The sequence below is a fragment of the Crocodylus porosus genome, unplaced genomic scaffold, assembly GCF_001723895.1.
Source record: "Crocodylus porosus isolate Cpor-Errol unplaced genomic scaffold, CroPor_comp1, whole genome shotgun sequence".
In the NCBI taxonomy this organism is placed as follows: Eukaryota; Metazoa; Chordata; order Crocodylia; family Crocodylidae; genus Crocodylus; species Crocodylus porosus.
The window spans coordinates 124003990-124026312 of NW_017728931.1; the positions used below are offsets into that span (position 1 = coordinate 124003990).

General features: G+C 43.6%; 2 protein-coding genes across 4 annotated transcripts in view; one reads left to right on the forward strand and one right to left on the reverse strand.

Annotated features, from left to right (window-relative positions):
• Positions 1-2026, reverse strand: part of LRRC17 (leucine rich repeat containing 17) — a 41749-nt gene extending 39723 nt beyond the window's left edge. The window contains exons 1-2 of one of the 3 annotated variants that reach the window (XM_019543604.1): positions 1937-2026; positions 319-363 (exon numbers count right to left, since the gene is read on the reverse strand). The gene's annotated coding sequence lies outside the window, so the exon portion shown is untranslated. Of the gene's footprint in view, positions 1-260; positions 364-1936 lie in introns of all 3 variants that reach the window. The other 2 variants (XM_019543605.1, XM_019543603.1) reach the window with 2 other exon arrangements.
• Positions 1-22323, forward strand: part of FBXL13 (F-box and leucine rich repeat protein 13) — a gene marked incomplete at its 5' end in the record, with an annotated part of 190279 nt that overhangs the window by 116463 nt on the left and 51493 nt on the right. Inside the window, one exon of the mRNA XM_019543969.1 lies at positions 1867-1996. Within this exon, the coding sequence (XP_019399514.1) occupies positions 1867-1996 (130 nt within the window). The remainder of the gene's footprint in view (positions 1-1866; positions 1997-22323) is intronic.

The following is a 22323-nucleotide window of genomic DNA, read 5'->3' on the forward strand; positions in this document are numbered from 1 at the left end:
CTGTCTATTAAGAATAACTATGAGAAGATAATTCTGTCATATTGCTTTAAAACATATATTCTTTAGGTTCTTGATGCCAAATAATGGAATATGAGTCACAAAAGCCAAGATTGTAGGATTTATGCCAGATTTAGCTATAAAAAAGAACAAGGATTTAAAGCTATCTGTCTGAAGCTTTAGATGTATGTGTGGTTTAATGTTTTCTTTTAAGAAAGCTGCTACTTTTAAAATAGCAAAAGACAATATATATAGAAACTCACAGATCATAAAAGTAGAGGTAGATGGAGAAAGTGCAGTAACTCAGGAAAGTTGGAGTACCTGCAAGAAGTGTTGATCTTGTAGTATAAGATATTGATTCACAGTCTGCATAAAAAATTGAAAAAGAAGCTTTCCCTTTGTTTTCAGAGAACTTTCAGTCCATTAAAACTGTAAGACTTCAAAAATTTCTCTTATTGCAATCTTATTTTTAGGAACTGTGCCCAGTGCATGCCCTATGAGAAATAGATAAATAGGGCTGAGCATATCTAGACTCTACTCATTATTGCAGACTACTCCAAAAAATGCAGAAAAGCCTGGAACACCAAAAAGGGATTTGGCAATATCTACCTATTTCTATATTTAATATAGAAACACTTTCTTGTTTAAAAATCTCAGCATTTAATTTTCTTATATCTATTTTGGATTGCTTTATTTGCCTTCTTGTTTTAACCAAGAATTTAATTTTAGCTTTAATTCAATATTTTTAAGCAATGATATTGCCCTTGTCTCTGCTACTCTTCAAACTTCCTATGTCTGTTCATTTGCTCAATTTGATTTAACACTGTGGGTCTCCAATGTAAGTTCAAATCATACAGACAATTCCCACAACATGTGCCAGTCCTTAAGTAGCCAGCTCCATAAGTGGGTGTTTCTGCCTCCCTTCAAAATGTCTAGTTTTTGCTGACTTGCAAAACTGGCCCCAAAATGTTCTTAGATCTAAATTTCTTACTGAGCAGTATGTTCTAATCCTAATTGCATGTTCTGATTTTCTGCAAGCTTTCATTTCTGGTAACTGTGGTATTGCAGTACTTTTATCTTAGTTGGAAATTTAGTTCAATAACATTAGTAGTCTTCAGTATTTCATATACCTAAATTTACATGCAAAAAAACTTAATATAAAATGTAGATTGTAACAATTTGGTTAAAATTTCCATTTAGCAGTTTGCCATTCTTCCTTTATCTAACATTGGGTGTAAATAATGAACTGTTTTCTAAATACAACTGATTTTAAACTTTATGCAAAAAAGGGTGAATGCTTTGATACATTTGCATCAATTTTGTATCTGTTTCCACTTTCAATTTGTCTAGCATGCTTTAAAACCTGTTAATGGAAACAATAACATGACCAGAGAAGGTTTAACAGTATGTTTTAATTCCTGTATGCTTCTAATAGAAGTCCTTTGATAGAAACCTGGTTTTCATTTCCAACAGGCACAGTTTGTAAAATCAACAGCAAAGTAAGTTCGGCAAGTTTGCTTTTAAAAGTCTGTAGCTTCTAACACACACACACACACACATACAGTCTAAAAATGTATTCCTGTGTAATTAGGCTTCTGTAAACATATATTTATTTGCATATGATTAAAGATTATATACCTTAGTACCAGTCTCTCAATTTGCAGGGTTTTTTTTTCAGAGAAGTGCATCAGGAAACACTAGTCTCTTAAACTTCAAACAAGAAAAAAATGTCAGTTAAGACCCTGCAACACTTCTCTATGGTATTTTTATATAGATTTTAGCTATGGTATCTGCAATATAATATCTGATTGCAGTGATGTTTTATAACATGCTAATTAACAGTAGTTTTTTTCCTCCTTTTTTGTAAAGGAACTTCTCCAATTTACAGCATTTGAGTTTAGCTTACTGCAGAAAATTCACAGACAAAGGTTTACAGTACCTGGGCTCCGGGAAAGGATGTCACAAACTCATCTATTTGGACCTTTCAGGTTGCATTCAGGTTTGCATTTCATTTCTGTCTTTCATGCTGTGAGGAAGGGAATCCTTTAGATAACTGGCTGCACCCTGAAGTACTACAAGCGCTGCAGCAAACTTTCTAGAGGTTTTAAATTACATGACCACAGCTGCTTAGATTTTCCTGAGGAATAGCACTATATGCTGTTGGCTTGCTGCCAATAGCCTGTCAGATCTATAAACAACCAGTACTTATTGCATAAGGAGCCAGCATTACTTTTGTAGCCTTAAAATAGACTAATTTTTCTATTGTGTGTTTTTGTACGTAACTTCAAGTCCAGAGACTGGAAACTACGTTTTCTTCTAAGATATTAACAAATAAAAGCCTTTGTGGCAAAACTTGTATAGGATTTCCTGAAAAGGAAAACAACTTACCAGTGAATTTTCTAATACTACGTCAGAGTAGTTTCAAATGCAATCTAAAATATTGTGTAATACTACAATCTAAATTGGCCAATATTTGTATATTTTAGTTTTCCATTAAAATTCTTCTGAAAAATGAAATTTTAGCACCAAATATTGAGTATTTCAAAGACTTTCAACTATACGCTGAAGGATCTCTTTAAACGCCCCCCACCCAGCGTAAGTACTGGAATGTAGAGCATTCGTATGCTGCTAGTTGTTCGACAAAGAGCTTCCACATAAACTCCCACTTAAACTGTGATAAAAGTGCATGTGAAAAGACAAGGGGGTTGGGACTGGAGAAATCTACTGGAGTATTTTATCATGTAAACAAACCCTATCTCATGGTCAGGGATGAAGTCAACACAATTGGACAAAAGTATTAAGCTAGACTTTATTGTCAGTTTATACTTTGTCTTTGAGAATTATACTTAGTTATTGAAAGTGTACACGGACTTGATGTATAATTTGAAATTAGGGCTGCAAAGGAGGCAATGAAAACTTTACAAGAGTTGGAGAATATCCATCTCTGGACACTTATTGAAAATACCTTTCACCACGTCAGTGGTTCCCAGCCTCATTGGACTTGAAGCATCCCTCTATAACTTTTGTGAATTGAGTGGCACCTCATTTCAAAAACTAATTTATATATTACAGTGGTCAGCCCCTAGCAGAGGGGCCAGGCAATGGGGGTGGGGGATCAGGCAGGCATGGACAAGCCTGAGCCTGCACTTACCTGCTTACCTCCTCACAACTTGAGGCACCCTTCAAAATATCTGGAGGGACCTCAGGATGCTGTTTAAGAACCACTGTGCTAGGCATTGCAGAGTCAAGACGTTCTCATTCATTAGATGCATTGTTCCATCTCCAGAAGGCATGGTTTAATAGTATGGAGAGAAGGACAATTTCTATTCATAATAAGAAAATCACCCTATTCTTCCCTTCTAAGGTGAAAGAAGTGAGTAAATCAGAGGTCTGAGATGCAGTGCTGCTCCCAGGGACACAACTTGGAACTTCATACTGACTCACCAATAGCTTGTACTTAGTTGGCATAAGTGAGCACTTAAGAAATGGTATAGAATATAAAGATGATCAAATATCAATGCTGATGTAATAAAAACCTCATTGGCCCCTCAGCTGACTCGGCAGGTGCTGCTGGCTGAGTCAAACTGCCTGACTCCTTTTCTTGAAATGGGTGGGTGCTCGGCTGACGTGGCAGGTGCTGCTGGCTGCCCACCTAGCTTAAGAAGAGGAGCTAGGCAGTTCAGCTCCCACAGTACTAATTCCTCTGATCCCCATGTTTCCTTCTTTAAAATGTGCACCCCAGTTTCCAGCAGCTGAATTTTGGGGGAAAGATGTATGTTGTATTTCTCTAAATATGGTACAGAAAAATGGTATTCAACCTTTTATTTCAGCAGGCCAAGTACTTGCAAATGAGCTGCACCTGGAGTCACCATGCCCCTCCAGTAGGGGAGGGGAGAAGGAAGAGGAGGAGGAGGGAAGTGGCTGCCAGTGATAGGTGGGAAAAAGACAGGCACTATTTACTGGAAATAAGCTGTCTAGTGTGGGGGGAAGGGGGGAAGAGAGGGAAAGAACAGAAAAGGCTGTGCAAAGGATCAGCCATATGGCACAGGACAGGAAAGGGGACACGCTAGGCTGAGCTGCTTGCTGCTGATCACTTATGTCAGGGGTTGGAGATCTGATCACTTCAGGGGCCAGATTTAGCCCATGGGACATAGGCTGAGCACCACTGATATAGAGTATTCTTTATTTCCTCTTTTTTTTCTCACTTGTCAGCATAAGGGACCTCCTGAGGGGATGTGGGCTTGCTACATGTGACATCAGCCCAAGTATTTTTTTGTTTGAGTTTGAGAAGAGAACTTTTTGAGTCAAGTTTTACATTGATACAAGTAGTATCACCTCGATAAGAACACTTCGTATAATGGGATTTCAGAATTCTTTATGAACCCTGTTTTTGTTGAAAAAAATAAGTGTTGCAGCTGCAGAGCTCAGATATTTCAGGACTAGTGCTTCAGGAACCACCACAGATAATTTGCTGAATCTTTAGTTGCTGAATTTAGTTTGCTTGTCTGTAAGCAATATTCAAATTGTTTTATTTTATCATAAACTCATAGAATTATACAAGATTAAGGTTGGAAGGGACCTCAGGAGGTTATCTAGTCCAACCCCCTGCTTAAGCCAGGACAATCCCCAACCATATCATCCCAGCCAAGACTTGGTGTAAGTGGGCCTTAAAAACCTTCAAGGATGAAGATTTCACAACCTCTCTGGGTAACCTGTTCCGGTCATTTACTACCCTCCTACTGAGGGTTTTTCCTAATACCTAACCTAAACTTCCCTTGGTGCAACTTTGGACCACTGCTCCTTATTCTGTCATCTGCCACCACTGAGAACACTGAACCATCCTCTTTGTAATCATCTTTCAGGTAGTTGAAGGCTGTTATTAAATTCCCTGTCAGTCTTCTTCAGACTAAATAAACCCAGTTTCTTCAGCCTCTCCTCATAAGTCATGTTCCCCATCCCCCTAACCATTTTTGTTGCCCTCTGCTGGCCTTTATTATTATTTTTCCACATACTTTCTGTAGTGAGGGGCCCAAAACTGGAGACAGTACTCCAGGCGTGGCCTCATTTGTGCCAAATAAAGGGGAATAATCACTTCCCTCAGTCATGGGAATTAACTAGTTAATTAACTAGTTAAAAAGTTAAAGAAATGGCTAACTTTTAACATTATTTAGTTAAATTTTTCAGCTGTCAACTTTTAACTTTAGCTAGTTAAAGAAAAGATTAACTTTAACTTTTTAAAGTATAAGTTAAAAGTTAAAAAAAATTGAAATCTGGCTTTCCTAGAGTTTTTCCTGACAGCCACTCTCTAGGACTTGCATGGAACGATATTTCTTTATTGAAACTCTAGGACTTCTTGTTTGAGAGACAGAGAGTAGTGTGCCTTCCTATGCGATATGGTCTCTTAAGAACTACAAGTCCCAGAGTTCCTTAGTTCATGCTAGCATTTTCTGTGCATTTCCAAAAGTCAACAGGGCAGCCAGTGGGCTGCGGGAGAGGGAACAAGAACAAGCAAGAGTAAGAGTGGGAGCAAGTAGTGAGGGTGAAGCAGATGATGACTTTTTAAATTTTAATGAAGATCCAAACCAGGGCCCAAGAAGTTAAGCCATGAATGGCGTGTGCTCACAGCACCTGGTGGGGGAGGAGCATGGCTGTGCCAGCATTGAGCGGGGACCTCCCAGCTGCAAGCACTGTTGGTGGTGGGGGAGGTGGGGGGGAAGGATGGCGAGCCCTGACCAGGGGTCTGTGACCACCCACAAGCGTCATTGGCAGTGCTGGCGATGGGGTGGTGATTGGTGACTGCCCACAGGTGCTGCCAGCAGTCTCAGCGGTGCCTTTTTGCAGAGGGTGCACTGCCATGCACAGGGGGTGCACGTGCACCAGCGTGCACCCCCTACACATTGTCCCTGAGTTGAGCATTACTTCTCATCTGTGAGAAACTTATCTGAGATGTCACCTATTATGGAAAAACTATTAATCTGTTATAACACAAGCATTCCCTCATCTGCCCATGTAGAGCAATTGTTCAGTAGTGAGGGCTTAGTTTTGCAAGACAGAACACGACAATTGTCAGATGTAAATTTTGAAATGCAGCTTTTGCTGAAGTTCAATAAGTATGTTTAAACAGTTTCTGCTATGCAACTGAATGTTCTTTTTCTCATTTAAACTGATTTTCTCATTTCAGTCTAATTTTGATTTTCAGACACTTTTATTATTTCTAATTCAGATGTATTTCATACCCTTTTGTTACCTTTTGAGCATTTAAAATTGTAACAACAGAGGTTTTCTGTGGAAACAGCTTTCATTTGTCACCTGGCTATGAATATCTCCTTTCCGTTAGTCTGGTATACCTATATGATGCACTGACTTTTACAAAGTACTTCACCTGGTGAGGGTGAGAAGGATCTAACATTACATAGGTATTGGTATATTGTTATTCTGAAAACTGTATGACAAGTATAGCATTGTTTATAGGTATAGCAGGGTGAGTTCCGAGCAAATGAGTGTGCTTTTGTGGGTTTATGGAAAGGAAACCTATTAATTGTATTTGAAAATGAAAAATTATGCTAAGAGGCAACCACCGTGTTTCATGTATTTCTTGCGAATCAGCTTAACTTTTAACTAGTTATTTTCTTTTTAACTTACCTTTTAACTAGTTGAAAGTGGAAATATTTAACTTTTAACTCAAGTTAATTTTAAAGGCTGCTTACCTTTAACTTTAGCTAATTACATTTTTCTTAAACTTTTCCCATGACTGACTTCCCTCGATCTGTTGGCAATGCTTCTATCAATGCAGCCCAGTATGCTGTTAGCCTGCTTGGCAACAAGGGCACGCTGTTCACTTATATCCAATTTATTGTCTACTATAACCCCCTGGTCCTTTTCTGTAGAGCTGCTGCTTAGTCAGTCAGTCCCAGCCTGTACCAGTGCTTGGGATTATTCCATCCTAAGTGCAGGATTTTGCACTCTCCTTATTGAACCTCATGAAATTTTTTTTTTTTCGGTCCAGTCCTTCAATTTGTTGAGGTCTCTCTGAATCCTAACCCTACCCTCCAGTGTATCTACTACTCCCCCCAGCTTGGTGTCACCTACAGAGTTGCTGAGGGCACTGTCCATCCCATCTTCCAGGAGGTTGATAAACATATTGAACAAGCAGACCCTAGAACCAACCTCCGGGGCACTCCACTTGATACCAGCTGCCACCTATTCATTGAGTCATTGATTGCTACCCTTTGAGCCAATGATCCAACCAGTTTTCCATTTACATTGCAGTTCATTCATTCAACCCTTAGTTCCTTAGCTTGCTTGCAAGAATATTGTGGGAGACCATATCAGAAGCCTTGCTAAAGTCAAGCCATCCACTGCTCTACCCATATCCACAGGGCCAGTTATCTCATCGTAGAAATCAGGTTGATCAAGCATGACTTGGCCTTGGTGGATCCATGCTGACTATTCCTAATCACCTTCTCCACACATGCTTAGAAATGGATTCCTTGAGGACCTGCTCCATGAATTTTCCAGGGACTGAAGTAAAGCTGGAAGGTCTGTAGTTCCCTGAATCCTCCTTCTTCCCTTTCTAAAAGATAGACAACTATATTGGCCCTTTTGTAATAATCTGGAACCACGAGTTTTCAAAATTAATGTCCAGTGCCTCTGCAATCACATAGGCCAACTAGCTCAGCACCCACGGGTGTGTCACGTCTGTGCAGCTTTTCTAAATAGTCCCAAACTTGTTCTTTGGCCACTTCCAGCTTTTCACCTCCTCCCCAAACTGTGCTGCTACGTGATTTAGTTTGGGAGCTGACCTTGCTTGTGAAGACCGAGGTATAAAAAGGCATTGAGTATTTCAGCCTTTTCCACATCATCTGTCACTAGGTTGCCTCCCCCATTAAGTAAGGGACTTGCATCTTCCCTGATCTTCCTCTTCTAACTGACATACTTGTAGAAACTCTTCTTGTTACCTTTCACATCCCTTGCTGCAACTCAAAATGTGCTTTGGCCTTCCTGATTTCAACCTTGTATGGCTCACCAATACTCCTGTACTCCTATCTCGTCATTTATCCAAGTTTCCACTTCTTGTAAGCTTCATTTTTGTATTTTAGCTCACTGAAAAATTCCCCACCAAGCCAAGCTGGTCTTCTGCCATACTTATTAGTTTTCTTGTGCCTCAGGATGGTTCATTCCTGCACTCTTAGTAAGGTTTAATTGAAGTACAGTCAGCTCTCCTGGACTCCTTTCCCCCTCAAACTGGCCTTCCAGGGGATCCTGCCCATCAGTTTCCCTGAATGAGCTGAAGTATGCTTTCCTGAAGTCCAGGCTTCTTACTCTGCTGTTCTTCTTCCTTCCTTCCTTTCCTTAGGATCCTGAACTCAATCATCTTGTGGTTGCTGATTCTCAAGTTGCTATCCACTTCTGTATTCCCCGCTAATTCTTCCCTGATTGTAAGCAGCAGGTGAAGAAGAGCACAACCCCAAGTTGGCCTCTCCAGCACTTGTACTAGGAAGTTGTCCCCAACACTCTCCAAAACTTCCTGGATTACCTGTGCACTGCTGTATTGTTTTCCCAGCAGATGAAGTGATTGAAGCCCCTGTAAGAACCAGAGCTTGTGATTGGGAAACTTTTGCTAGCTGTTTGAATAAAGCCTCATCCACCACGTCTACCTGGTCAAGTGGTCTATAGCAAAGCCTCACCACAACATCACTCTTGTTGTTCTCCCCTGTGTTCAGCAGGCCTATCTCCAGGTTTATACTGGAGCTCTCAGCAATCATGTAGCTCTTTTACATAAAGAACAGCTCTTCCTCTTCTCCCATGCCCTTCCTTCCTGAACAGTTTATACCCATCCATGACAGTACTCCAGTCATGCAAGCTATCCCACCAAGTCTCTGTTATTCCAATCACATCTTAGTTCCATGACTGGGTCGATTTCCAAGTCTTTCTGTTTGTTTCCCAGGCTCCATGCATTCATTTACAGACACCTGAGGTAATGGCCAATTGCCCTACTTTCTCAGGAAGAATGAGAAAGCCTTCCCTGTTGCCTTCTCCTGCTTTTGCTTCCTTCAGGCCACCCACTTCCTCACTTACCTCTGGGCTTTGGTCTCTATCCCCCAGCAAACCCAGCTTAAAGCTTTCCTCACTAGGTTAGCAAGCCTGTCTGTGTGGTCAAAGAAGCCAAAGCTCTGCTGGTGATGCCATTTGCACAGCCATGCATTGATATGCAGGATGTGTCTATTCCTGCCAAGGCCCTTTGCCTTGACTAGAAGGATGGAGAACACCACCTGAGCTGCTGTCCCTTTTGCTCTTGCACCCAGACCCCTGTTGTCACTTTTGATTTGCTTAGGGTCCCTAAGATACCCACATGGATGAGCAGCATGGGGCAGTAGTCAAAGGAGCAGATGAGTCTCCATAATTCTTCCATGCCATCTTGGGTCCTGGCTCTGGGCAAGCAGTGGACCTCATGAGACAACAGGTCAAGCCAACAGATGGATGCCTCTGTCCCACACAGAAGGGAGTCTCCAACCACCAGCACCTGTTGCTTTCTCTTAGTGGCAGTGGTCTCAATCCTCCCAACCTTGGGGATGCCTGACCTGGCCTCCTCCACAAACAAATGTATTCCTCCTTCTCCTCTTCTGTAGCTAGGTGTCCATATCTGTTCTTCAGGCAAACCAAACCACTTTGGGTAGAAATAAATGTTTCTGCTTGCTGCCAGAGGTCACAAGCTTCCAGTTTCCACCTTCCTGGGAATGCATTTCCTCTTTTTTCTCTAGTGCTGACTCTGATAGTTCTTTCTTCACAGTCCTAGGGGTCTCCTCCAGCATTGAATCAGCACTGGCTTCATGGCAGATGATGCTTTGGAGCTTCACCACCACCTCCTGTAGCTCTTTTGCTTTTTCCCTGAGGAACACAAATAGCAAGCAGCCCCCCACCTGTTTGTCACTGGAAGGAACCTGCAAGCTGCAGTCTCCACAGTGCCAAACCAGGGCCAGGGTGGAAGCCTCGACAGTGAGCAGTCCTGCCTCAACAGACACCTCACAGATGCAAGCAGAGTAAGAGCTGGCATTAGCAGTGGCTCTGGCAGTACCACACCCTCCAAACGTTTCTCTAGGTCTCTTAATCCACCACCTACATCTTCTTGCCCCTCTCCCCAAGGAAATTCTTCTGTAAGGTGGCTACTGACTGCTCCTTGGTCCTAAAAAGCTATTTTCCCCCTGATAACCTGCTTCCTCTCACCAAACTTACAGTGAAAGAAGGTGAGAGAGTTTCCAGGCAAACTCCCTAGCAAACTCCCCCTCACTCTGGACCCTAGTTAAACAAGGGGCTTAAGTATTGGTCTAATACTAGGGTCAGCAACCCCAGCATGCAATCCGGAGCACAGCATGTGAAAACATTTTGCTTGGTACATCAGCCCTTGGACCGGACGATGGGGGAGCCATGACAGGCCCAGTCTTTCTTGTGGCAGTGCAGCTCTGGCCCCTTCCCTGCTGTCTTCCCCGAGGTGCCTGTGCACCTGCCTCCAGCAATGAATCAGGCCATGGCTCCTAGTGCAGCTGCCTGAAGCCTCTGCACTGCCTTCTGGGAGCAGTCCAGGCTCCTTGGTGGGTGGTAGGGGCCTGCGCAGAGCCTAGGCCAGCTGTGGCAGGTAACCCGGAGGCTGCAAGTAGCTGCACTGAGGTTTGGAAAGTCCTAGCCCAGCTCATTGCTAGCAGCAGGTGCACATATGCCTCAGGGCAGGCAGCAGGGAAGGGGCTGGGGCAGCACTGCCCCAGTAAGGATCAGGCCCCTCTTGGCTCCCCAGCCATCTGCCCCTGGCATGCCAACATCTTGTAAGTAGATGTTGTGGCAGGTTTTTAGCACCGACTGAAAATGTTGCTGACCCCTAGTCTAATTACTGAGTGTTAGCTACTTACAGTAAGTACACATAGGTTAATTACTCTTAATGAAAGAAAGAACTTACCTTAGCTGAGGTAAGAAAGAACTTGCCTTAGCTGAGGTCATTGCGGGACCCCTGGCACGGCTGTACAAGCACTCGTGGTGCTCTGGTGTGCTGCCAGAGGACTGGAAGAGGGCCAGCGTGGTTCCCATCTTCAAAAAAGGGAGGAAGGAGGACCCAAGAAACTGTAGGCCAGTTAGTCTTACCTTGATCCTGGGTAAGCTTTTTGAGAGAATTATCCTGGCATATGTCCATGAGGGGCCAAGCGGGGGAGCTTATGCTTAGGGGCAACCACCACGGGTTCATTAGAAACAGGTCCTGTCAGACCAACCTGGTGGCCTTCTAGGACCAGGTCACAAAATCCTTAGATGCAGGGGTAGCAGTGGATGTAGTCTTTCTGGAAGGCCTTCGACACTGTCTCTCACCCCATTCTCATTAAAAAACTAGGAGACTGTGACGTCAGCACCTACACAGTCAAATGGGTCGCCAGCTGGCTGGAGGGCCGCACCCAGAGAGTGGTGGTGGACGGAGCATTTTCGACTTGGAGGGATGTGGGCAGTGGGGTCCCCCAGGGCTCAGTCCTCAGGTCCACACTGTTCAACATCTTCATCAGTGACTTGGATGAGGGGGTAAAAAGCACCAAAAAGTTCAAATTTGCTGATGACACTAAGATGTGGGGGGATGTGGGCATGCTAGATGGGAGGAATAGGCTGCAGTCGGACCTAGACAGGTCACAGAGGTGGGGAGATGAGAACAGGATGGGTTTCAACACTGACAAGTGCAGGGTACTGCACCTGGGGAGGAAGAACCAGCAACATACCTACAGGCTGGGGAACTCCCTTCTCGGCAGTGCAGAGGCAGAAAAGGATCTTGGAGTCATCATTGATGCCAAAATGAACATGGGCCGACAGTGTGGGGAAGCAGTCAGGAAGGCAAGCTGTACCTTGTCATGCATCCACAGATGCATCTCGAGTAGGTCCAAGGAGGTGATCCTCCCCCTCTATACGACACTGGTCAGGCCGCAGCTGGAGTACTGCATCCAGTTCTGGGCTCTCCACTTCAGGAGGGATGTGGACAACATGGAGAGGGTCCAGAGGAGGGCCACTCGCATGATCAGGGGTAGCAGGGCAGGCCCTATGAGGAGAGGCTCCAGGACCTGAACCTGTTCAGCCTCCACAAGAGAAGGCTGAGGCGGGATCTAGTGGCCTGTTACAAACTAGTCAGAGGGGACCAGCAGGCACTGTGGGAGTCCCAGTGTGTTCCCCCGAGCACTACCAGGAGTGACTAGAAATAATGGTCACAAGCTGGCAGAGAGTAGATTCAGGCTAGACATCAGGAGGCACTACTTTGCTGTCAGGGCGGCTAGGATCTGGAACCAACTTCCAAGAGAAGTGGTGCTGGCTCCTACCCCGGGGGTCTTTAAAAGGGGGTTTAGATGAACACCTTGCTGGGATCGTTTGACCCCAGTACTTTTTCCTGCCAAGGCAGGGGGTCAGCTTTAATTTGCACATGTAGCAGGGTCCACTGCAGCTGGGAGCCCCCTCAGCTGATGGGGCTGGCAGCCACAGGGATGAACCATGACCAGTTGGGGCTGGGCGTCCTACAGCTGAGAGGACTCAGCCCTAGACCCAGAGTCCCACAGCTGCGGATGCTGGGTCCCTGCATCATGCCTCCTAGTACCAGGACCCAGGTAGGTCCCAGCAGCTGCAGGGACCCAGCAGGTGATCTCCCAGTCCTAGGGGTGCATGGAGTCCCTGGGGCTGGGAGATGCAGCTGATGCTATCTCCTATGCTCAGGAGGTTGCTGGATGCAGATTGGTCACTCAGGGCCCCTCTACACATGTAAGTAAAGGTAAGATGGGATCTAATGTGTGAGCTACACATGTGTAATAGGAGGCATGGTCGTGGGATCATGCATTAGATCCCACAGCGCCTTATTGCCGGTGCTACCATCTCCCAGCCTTGGGGGTCAGTGAAACCCCTAGGGCAGGGATATTGCTGGTGCTGTGATCTTCCAGCCATGAGGAGTACATGAAGTCCCCAGGGCTGGGAGATTGCCACATCAGCAATAAGGTGCGATGGCATCTAATGCGCATTCCCACCTCCTGGCATGCACATGTGGATCGCACGTTAGTTCCTATTGTGCTTTTACCTGCACATGTAGAGGGGCCCTGAGTGACCAACCTGCAATCAGTCATTTGTTGTTATAATTAAAACTTGTAATTTTGTCCCTTTTTTTGTGTTCCTTTTGAGACCACTCTCCTAATGTAAAGGTGTCTGTATATATAATTTGGAGAAATGATTTGAGAGGGGTGGGAGGGATGGGAAATAGTGCTCTATTGTTTAATGTTTAATATTGTTGTTTCTTAATAAAAAAATCCTGGAAATCAATTGGATAATGCAAAACAATAAAATATACAAACCAACTGTTCTACAGAATAAGTTTTCTTTCATTTTCAAAGTTTAAAGAGACAGGATAGAAACTAAAATACTGTCTGCAAGAAAGGCAAACAGTATTACTGATTATTACCAATAAGTGGAATGACATTCTTATAGATGTTAGGGCTGGGTGAGACCTTGCCAAATACATGTTAAAGCCATGCATGGCTCTGTTAACAGATTACCATTGCAACTTCTACAGTCTTTAATTTTCTTAAATCAGGTAGTGTCCTCCAGCTAGCTGAGGGGAGTGAGCCATTTGGATTCTTTGTGTTGACTACAAGCTCTGAAGCAAGTTCTAAAGATTGGCAAGAGTCCAGCACAGAATGACAAAAATGATTAAGGACCTGAGAAGCAAGACTTATGAGGAAAGGCTAAAAGAACTAGGGTTATTTAGTCTGAAGAAGAGAAAAATGAAGGGGGATTTGACAACGAGGAGGTCTTGAGATGCCTAGAGACCAGTTATAGAGAGGATGGCCATAGGGGACAGGACTAGGAACAATGGTGATTAGGAAGAATTTTCTCACTGTGAGGGGAGTGGTCAAGCATTAGAACAGGCTACGTAGAGGAACTGTAGAATCACCATCCCTGGAAATTTTCAAAGCAACAGGTGGAACAGACATTTGGCTGAGATACTTTATTCAGGAATGATCCTGCCTGGAGTAGGGGGCTGGATTAGATGACCTTATGAGGTCCATTCTAGCCCTAGGATCCTAGGATCTTGTTTTAGAATCTATAGGAAATTATTTTGGGGGTGGAATAGCAAGTCAAATGGGTATTGTTTTCAATAGTTATCTAAAAGTAATACAAAAGTCTTTCTTGGAAGATCTTAACACTTTCATAAACATTGTAGGGCAAATTCTTATTAAAGCAAAATACATTTCTTCTTAAATATCTCCTAATAGAGAGGTGGCAGAAAGTAACCTCAGTGGTGTCAGGCTTAGAGAAGCTATAAGAGGCTCTTTTCTCTGCTGATATGGAGAGGAAATCCATCCGTTAGCGATGCATCTCTTCTTGCAGTGTTTTGAAATGATGTTTTAGATACTGTGGATGACCAAAACTACTGTTGTTCCTCAAGCACATTTATAGATTCCACCTAGGCCAGTTGTCACAGATAGACTCATGCAAAAGATGGCAGATGATTCATTGAGTCTCAGACTAACCATTGCTAAGTTCTTTCCTGGTTGCCTGACTGATCTGTCGGGCTAGGATAACTGAGGCACAGTCACTCTGAAAACTTCCCTGTGGCTGACAGCTAAATTCTGGAATTTAGCCAAGCAAAAAAGAAGGGCTTCTTAGACTGAAGATTTCTATGCTCTGCTGCTTCCCCAAGCAGAGCATAGAAATTTTTTGAGTGAAAAAGATTCTGCATGTAGCAGCGGAGAAATGAAAATTTACAAAAGATGTGAATGTCATCAATTGGCATATCTGATTATGTTACCTGGCCAACTAAAATAAAAGCAATTAAATAAGAGATAAAAAGAGTCTTAAGAAATCTGAAGTAGGTCTACTGTGCCAAAACCTACTTTGTGTGGGGGGAGAGAAGGTAGTATGTCAGGGAGGAGCAGGTTACAGCTCAGTGATTCTCAACTAAGCACAGAGCTTTCTTTAACTTACAATACTTGGCTGTGATTCTTACAGGAATGTATGCCAGCACAACCCTTTCTTTCCTCCTTCTACGTGTTTTATTCTAGGCTGCGATGAAGGCAAAATGGTTGGCATTGGAGCTGGTTCTATCATGCATGTTATCTTCACAACAGAGCTGATTAGCTTGGGCACAGTGTTGCACAAACACAGCTGTTCTGTTTCCGGTTCTTCCTTGCGCTGTATAAACATTTCTCCTGCTCCATCTTCACTGGGGGAATTCTCAGCTTTCCAACTGCAGCCAGATTCTGGTTTCTTTGCAAAACTGAGTAGCACTGACAGGCCAGAGTCTGGGGAGAAAGTCTGGCTCATGATCATTATGGAACAATGTCTTCTCATTATTTATACTCCTTTATTAGCAAATTTATGTAACTGGTAAATTCTGTTGTTGTTAGGGACATATGCAATGTATCTGTATGTTTAGAGATAGGTTTGATGGAAAAGAGCCTATGTATGAGCTTTTTAAAAATATTAAATGATGAAAGTAGTTGTTTAGGTAGAAATCAAGGTAACATGTTGAACATCTGTAAATGTGTTACAATTTGTTTTATTATTCTTGAAAAACCAGGAAAAAAGATGATGACTCCCTGTAAGTAATGAGAGTTTTTCTCACGTTTGAAAGTTGAATTTTAATTTTTTTTATATTCCAGATGTATTTTTCTACAATACTGTAATCAGAGATTAAGACTTTTAAGTTTCCTCCAGTCTTGCAAGATACTTTTTGCCATGCAAGGTGAATTCCACAAAATAAGACTGAATTTAGCAAAGAAGGAATGTTTAGAAGATAGAAGATGAGTCAAATATGCATAAGTACTGTATAAATGGCCTTTTTATTAAGAAACTACCTCAATGAGATGTACTGAAAATGAATATTGACATTCTAGAATGATTTAGTGCATGGGTGTCCATGTCAAGTCTTTAGGCTCTTGGGGACATAACCTCAGCTATAGATTTGCTGAGTTTTTAACTAGATTTTTTTTCTTGACTTTTCAGTCCACTTATTGTGGTGAGGGGAGGGGAGAAACAGCCATTTATGCATTAGTTTGCAAACTCCTAGGCAAGAGAATACATCTTATATGCTTATATAGTGCTTATCAAAGAAGGTTCCGGGTAATGTGGGGCCCCTGCAGGACACGTTAGGAAATTTGGTCATCACACCAGACAACAAAGCCAACATGTTTAATGATTTCTTTGCCTCCATCTTCCTAAGCAGGGACCGGAACAGTCACCCCCCTGCTCTGCCCCCCTCAGGCCTGGGGAGGCACACCTAGGCCAAGGGTTAGTGAGGAACTAGTCAGAGAGCTTCTGGGGGGAATGGACATATTCAAGTCAGCCAGTCCAGACGATCTCCACCATAGGTACTAAAGGAATTGGCTGAGGTCATTGCAGGACCCCGGCACAGCTTTATGAGCACTTGTGGTGCTCTGGTGTGGTGCTGGATGACTGGAAGAGGGCCAATGTGGTTCTCATCTTCAAAAAGGGTAAGAAGGAGGACCTGGGAAACTACAGGCCAGTTAGTCTTACCTCGATCCTAGGCACGCTGTTTGAGAAAATTATTCTGGCACACATCCACAAGGGGCCAGCAGGGGATTTCATGCTTAGGGGCAACCAACACGGATTCATCAGTGGCAGGTCGTGTCAGACCAACCTGGTGGCCTTCTACGATCAGATCACCAAATCATTAGATGCAGGAGTAGCAGTGGACATAGTCTTCCTGGACTTTCAGAAGGCCTTCGACACTGTCTCTTACCCTGTTCTCATTAAGAAACTGGGGGACTGTGGTGTCGGAACCCACACAGTCAATTGTGTCGCCAGCTGGCTGGAGGGCCGCACCCAGAGAGTGGTGGTAGACGGGCCATTTTCAACCTGGAGGGATGTGGGCAGTGGGGTTCCGCAGGGCTCAGTCCTCGGTCCCGCACTGTTCAACATCTTCATCAGTGACTTGGACAAGGGGATAAAAAGCACCCTGTTCAAATTTGCTGATGACACTAAGATGTGGGGGGATGTGGGCACGCTAGATGGGAGGAATAGGCTACAATCGGACCTAGACAGGTTACAAGGGTGGGTGGATGAGGATAGGATGGAATTCAACACTGACAAGTGCAAAGTGATGCACCTGGGAAGGAACAACCGGCACCATACCTACAGGCTGGTTAACTCCCTTCTTGTCAGTACAGAGGTGGAAAAGGATCTTGGAGTCACCATTGACTCCAAGATGAACATGGGCCGACAGTGTGGGGATGCAGTCAGGAAGACCGACCTTACCTTGTCACGCATCCACAGATGCATCTCGAGCAGGTCCAAGGAGGTGATCCTCCCCCTCACTGGTCAGGCTGCAGTTGGAGTACTACGTCCAGTTCTGGGCGACGCACTTCAAGAGGGATGTGGACAACATGGAGAGGGTCCAGAGGAGGGCCACTCGCATGATCAGGTGACAGGGCAGGCCCTACGAGGAGAGGCTATGGGACCTGAACCTGTTCAGCCTCCACAAGAGAAAGCTGAGGCGGGATCTAGTGGCCTGTTACAAACTAGTCAGGGGGGACCAGCAGGCACTGGGGAAGTCCCTGTTCCCCCGAGCACTGCCAAGAGTGACCAGGAATAACGGTCACAAGCTGGCAAAGGATAGATTTAGGCTAGATATCAGGAGGCACTACTCCACGGTCAAGGCAGCTAGGATCTGGAACCAGCTTCCAAGAGAAGTGGTGCTGGCTCCTACCCTGGGGGTCTTTAAGAAGAGGTTAGATGAACACCTTGCTGGGGTCGTTTGACCCCTGTAATCTTTCCTGCCATGGTAGGGAGTCGGACTAGATGATCTACTCTGGTCCCTTCCGACCCTAGAAACTATGAAACTATCAGAAAATTCTGTTCTGTAATGCATTTATAGCATCTGAGACTCAATGAATTCAGAACATCGTCAACCATAGTTGGTTTGAGGGTGGAAGATAAAACAATTAAATACGAGTTTGCATATTTGTTGTAAATCAGGGATATCAAACATATGGCCTGTGGACTGCACCTGTCCCACAGAGCCACTGGATCCAGTGGGCCAGTGGGCCAGGGCCATTGGAAGTTGGGGGGCATGTTTGGGAAGGAGTGGTATGCCACAGAATCTGTGGCCCTTGGGCCCTGGTGGTTGTAGCAGTTGTTGCCAGGAGGGCAAGTGAGGGCTGAAAGACCAGGAGCCAGAGCTGCCTCATTGGCTTAAAATGCAGGGCAGTGGCAGCAGCTGCAACACCAACACATTGTGGGAGCAGGAGCCACCACCACCATTGGCACATGCACCAGATGGAAACTGGAGCTACTGCTGCTGGAGCCACCCCATGCACTGGGCAGGATCTGGCCCAGAAGGAGCCATGTGGTCCAGATCTGGCCTGGGGCAGGAGGTGAATTTGACATTCCTGCTACATATAAATGCAATATTTTAAGTTCCATAAAACCCCTTACATATCCTCAGGATCACTGAATGGTGAAGTTTCTGGATCTTGAGAAAACTCCAGAAGAAGAGATTTATTAAATAAATCAAAATTCCAAACAGATTGACTAGGGCAATTAGTTTGTGAATATTTGTCCAAAATTTTTTGCCAATAGGGATATGCCTCCCAAGAATGCTGACAAAATTTGAGAGTCTTCTATGATGAAGACTGGCCTTTCAATGAATAATCAGCAGATACAGTAAAAATAAAAAATAAAAGGTTTGGTGGATATATTTATTTCTGGGAATAAAGAAAAAGAAGGTATAAATGTAGGTAAAATTTCAGGAGGCCCTGAATGCTGTCTAATAGGCCTGTGAGAAGGGGCTAGTATTCACTTTGGATTCGGCCAGTTTGGGGGACAGTGATTTGATTTGGTGATTCGAATCACTCTCCTGAACCAGTTTGGCCGAATCACCCAGACCCCACCCCCCACCTGCTCTCCCAGCCTGACAGTGGCTGCCCTGGCTGCCCTAACTCCCGGCACTTGGAAAATAATCCCTGGACTCAGAGGGTGCTGGCAGGCAGGGGGTGATCCCTGCTGCCTCTGACTGCCCCACACTGCATGGGGGGCTCTGCCATTAGCCCCCTGACCCCCCTCACTCCCTCAGCCCCCCCCTTCTGGCCCCAGCTCCGGCCCTTTAAGGAAAAAAAACCCTGAAAAAACCCTGGACTCACCATTTCTGCTGGTGAGGGGTGATCCCCACTGCCCCTCCAGCTTTTCTCTGTTTTTTTTCTTAAAGGGTCAGAGCTAGCCCAGGTGGGGCAGCTGTGGGGGGGGACTGGGATGGTAGGGGAGTTGGGGGGCTTGTGTAGAGCCCCCCATGCAGTGTGGGCCAGTGGGGGGAAGTGAGGATCACCCCTGGTGAGCACTGGGGCACAGCACCCTCTCCCCTGCCCTACTTACCAGCCTGGAGTCGACTGCAGCTTCCTGCTGCAGCCACTGGGGACTGCCCAAATAATCAAAGCTCTCTGAATCTTTTTTGAAGATTTGGAGAGCTTTGAATTGATTTGGACCTTTTAATTGGTCCCCTGATTTGAGTTGGACTTGGAAATTCGGCCACCGAATCGGGCCAAATCTCCTCCAAATCGAATCACCACCTGAAGCTTCACACAGTCCTAGTATCTAACTCTTAGATTATTATAATGTCCTCCGAAAGGCAATTTCACAGCTGAACTTCCTTAACCTGGTGCCTTGGATTCATCATTCCAGAGTTAAAAACATACTTTCTCAGAGTCCAAACAACAAAAAATCTGGACAGTGATGTTATTGGCTTGCTCAATATAATTTTTTTTGGCTCTGCATCAAGTAATACACTGAACTGCTGCTATTTGTGGTATCAGCTTGCCCTTGTTCAGAAAATGTTGCTTTTCCAGAGAAAGAGAATTAGTAAATTAAACTGTAACTCAAAAGACTAAAATATTAATTGAACTCTGGAAACTTACATGCTTGTACACATCTGCACTGCTGGTTTTGAATGGGTTACGATGGCCTTTCCTAGTTCCTGTAGCCATTTTTGTGTCACTGCCAGCATAACTAACTGTCCTTTTCAATACAACATTTTCCACACCCCTCCATATCCTGTTCTGATTTACAATCCCTCCCAGCTGCTACCCGTAGTCCACCAGCCTACAAAGTATTGGACTTTATCTTTGAGTATAACACAAGTGATCAAATACTTCCTTGCTATAAAATAATCCTTATCAGTTTCCATTTTTTGTTTAGATTATTTGCACCCTGTAGTCATCATCAAAAACTGACAGCAAACCTCTTCTCCAACCTCTCCCTGACCCACCTCTCCCTGTACTGTGTCCCCGACTGTGTCTTCATTACCCAGCTGAATTTCCCAGCTGTCTGATGTCTTTCCCCTCCCTTTCTAATGGCAGATACCAGTCCAAGCAATCCTGGACATTGTGCCATGCAAATGGAAGTTCAGCATGAAAAAGTCACTTTCACTACTTTTGAGTTTGGTAGAAGAGGTATAACACCTGGAAAGGGCCTGTAAGTTAGAAGAGGGTAAGGAGGGGTGAAGAAGTTTGCACAGAAAAGCGTGTGGTGAAGATTCTTTTATATTTTTTGTGTTTTTTCCCTTCCATTGGCATTGTGTAAAAGTGCTGCTAAAGGGAACATTTTCTTCTTAACCTGCAGCATTGAAATGAAGCATGTATCCCAGTGTGCAGTACTTGAGTGTGACTCTTAACTTTGACAAAACTCCATTGCAAATTTCAAATGTGCATATACATTAAAGCAGTGAAAGGAGCTTTGGAACTCTTTGAATAGGAAATTCTTAAGCATTATACATATTTGCCTTCTATCTGAATTCATATTTCTCTTGACTTAAAGTTAAAAGCTGGAATATTTATACTTCATTTCATAAATTATTTATAGCTTGCCTTGCGGATAGTAGTCACATGTTTGCTAACAATTCCCTTTATTCATCAGCAAATTTATGGTAATAACACAAATAATTGTAAGGGTTATTTTTGTAGTTTGCTTTTTATAACTGTTTTAAATCATGTTATTTTAGTTGAGCTGCTTTGGGAATTTTTTCAGAGACCCTTTCAATTGTATTGATGTTTAAGAGTTCTTTTACTAACATTATACATAGTTATAGAGTAGGTTACGTCATTAAACCTGGTGAGTGTATCCTCCACCCTTCATTTCAGATAGCTACAAGAAATAAGTGCATGAAATAAAGGCATATGCAAGTCATCTCAGGAATTTGAACTCTTTAGATGGAGGGGCTTTAACAGATATTGTATGCATGTGTGCACACACTTTAAAAAAAAAGAGAGAACAAGGAAAAATGCACATAAGTGGACAGAGCATAAAGTCAGATGTAGATTGCATAAGCATGGCACGTGGCTGTAAGGTAAGTCCAGGGAAAGGGTAGTTTGGTCAGCATTCTGGGTGAAAGACTACTTCAGGCAGTGAACAAAGAAATTTCTTCTTGTTTTGGGTTCTTCCCATCTTCAGGGAAACAGAACTTTATACTGTCTGTACTTAAATAGGACTGCACCAAAGAGATAGCTAACTCTATCATCACTTTAGGAAAAAATAGCAAGGCCATGATTTTTTTTTTACAATTTACTCATGCCAGCAAGGATATAATAGTTTGTCTTCTTCCTTGTAATTCATGAAGTAACTTTTATATAAGGTATGTTTTAACCATAAGTTTAAGAAAATCAGGAGCTTAAAGTTAGACTCCTGGCTCCAGGTTCACCTAAAGGTCAAATTTTCAAAGTTATCTTGCCATCTGCTACCTACACAGGGGTCTGACTTTATGCTTTTACTTTGAAAATATTAGTCAGCATAAACATCTGAGTTAGTAAGCAAAGAATACAAATGATTTCAGTTTACTCCATTTGTGATTTTCTGTTCTATTTTATCATCAGTTAACACTGTGTCTGACCCAATTAAATTATTCTTTTAAAAATTGTTTGATCATGAAAGAAATGACCACTAAAGGATGTAACCTGTTTCATTAATAGTGTGTCATGAGGTGGCATGACAGTCATCAGTTACAGGCAAGCAAAGACAATACCTAATAATTTCTGTAATACTCTTTAAGGTATCATGCAGAAACATGGGATGGTTTCATGAATAATTATTGAAGTACAAATTTAAAACATCTCATTACAGAATGTTTCTCTGTCTAAACATTCATAAACATTTTTTTAAAATAACCCTCAGGGTAGGCATTTAACTGAGGGCTCTGTTCAAGTGCAAACTTCTTTCATGTGCAAGAGTCTGATAAATTCAGACTTTTACTATTTCTGTTGCAGTTGACTTGAGTCATCTGGGCTAGGGACAGAAGTTACACATAAACTGGCTGAAGTGATCAGAAAC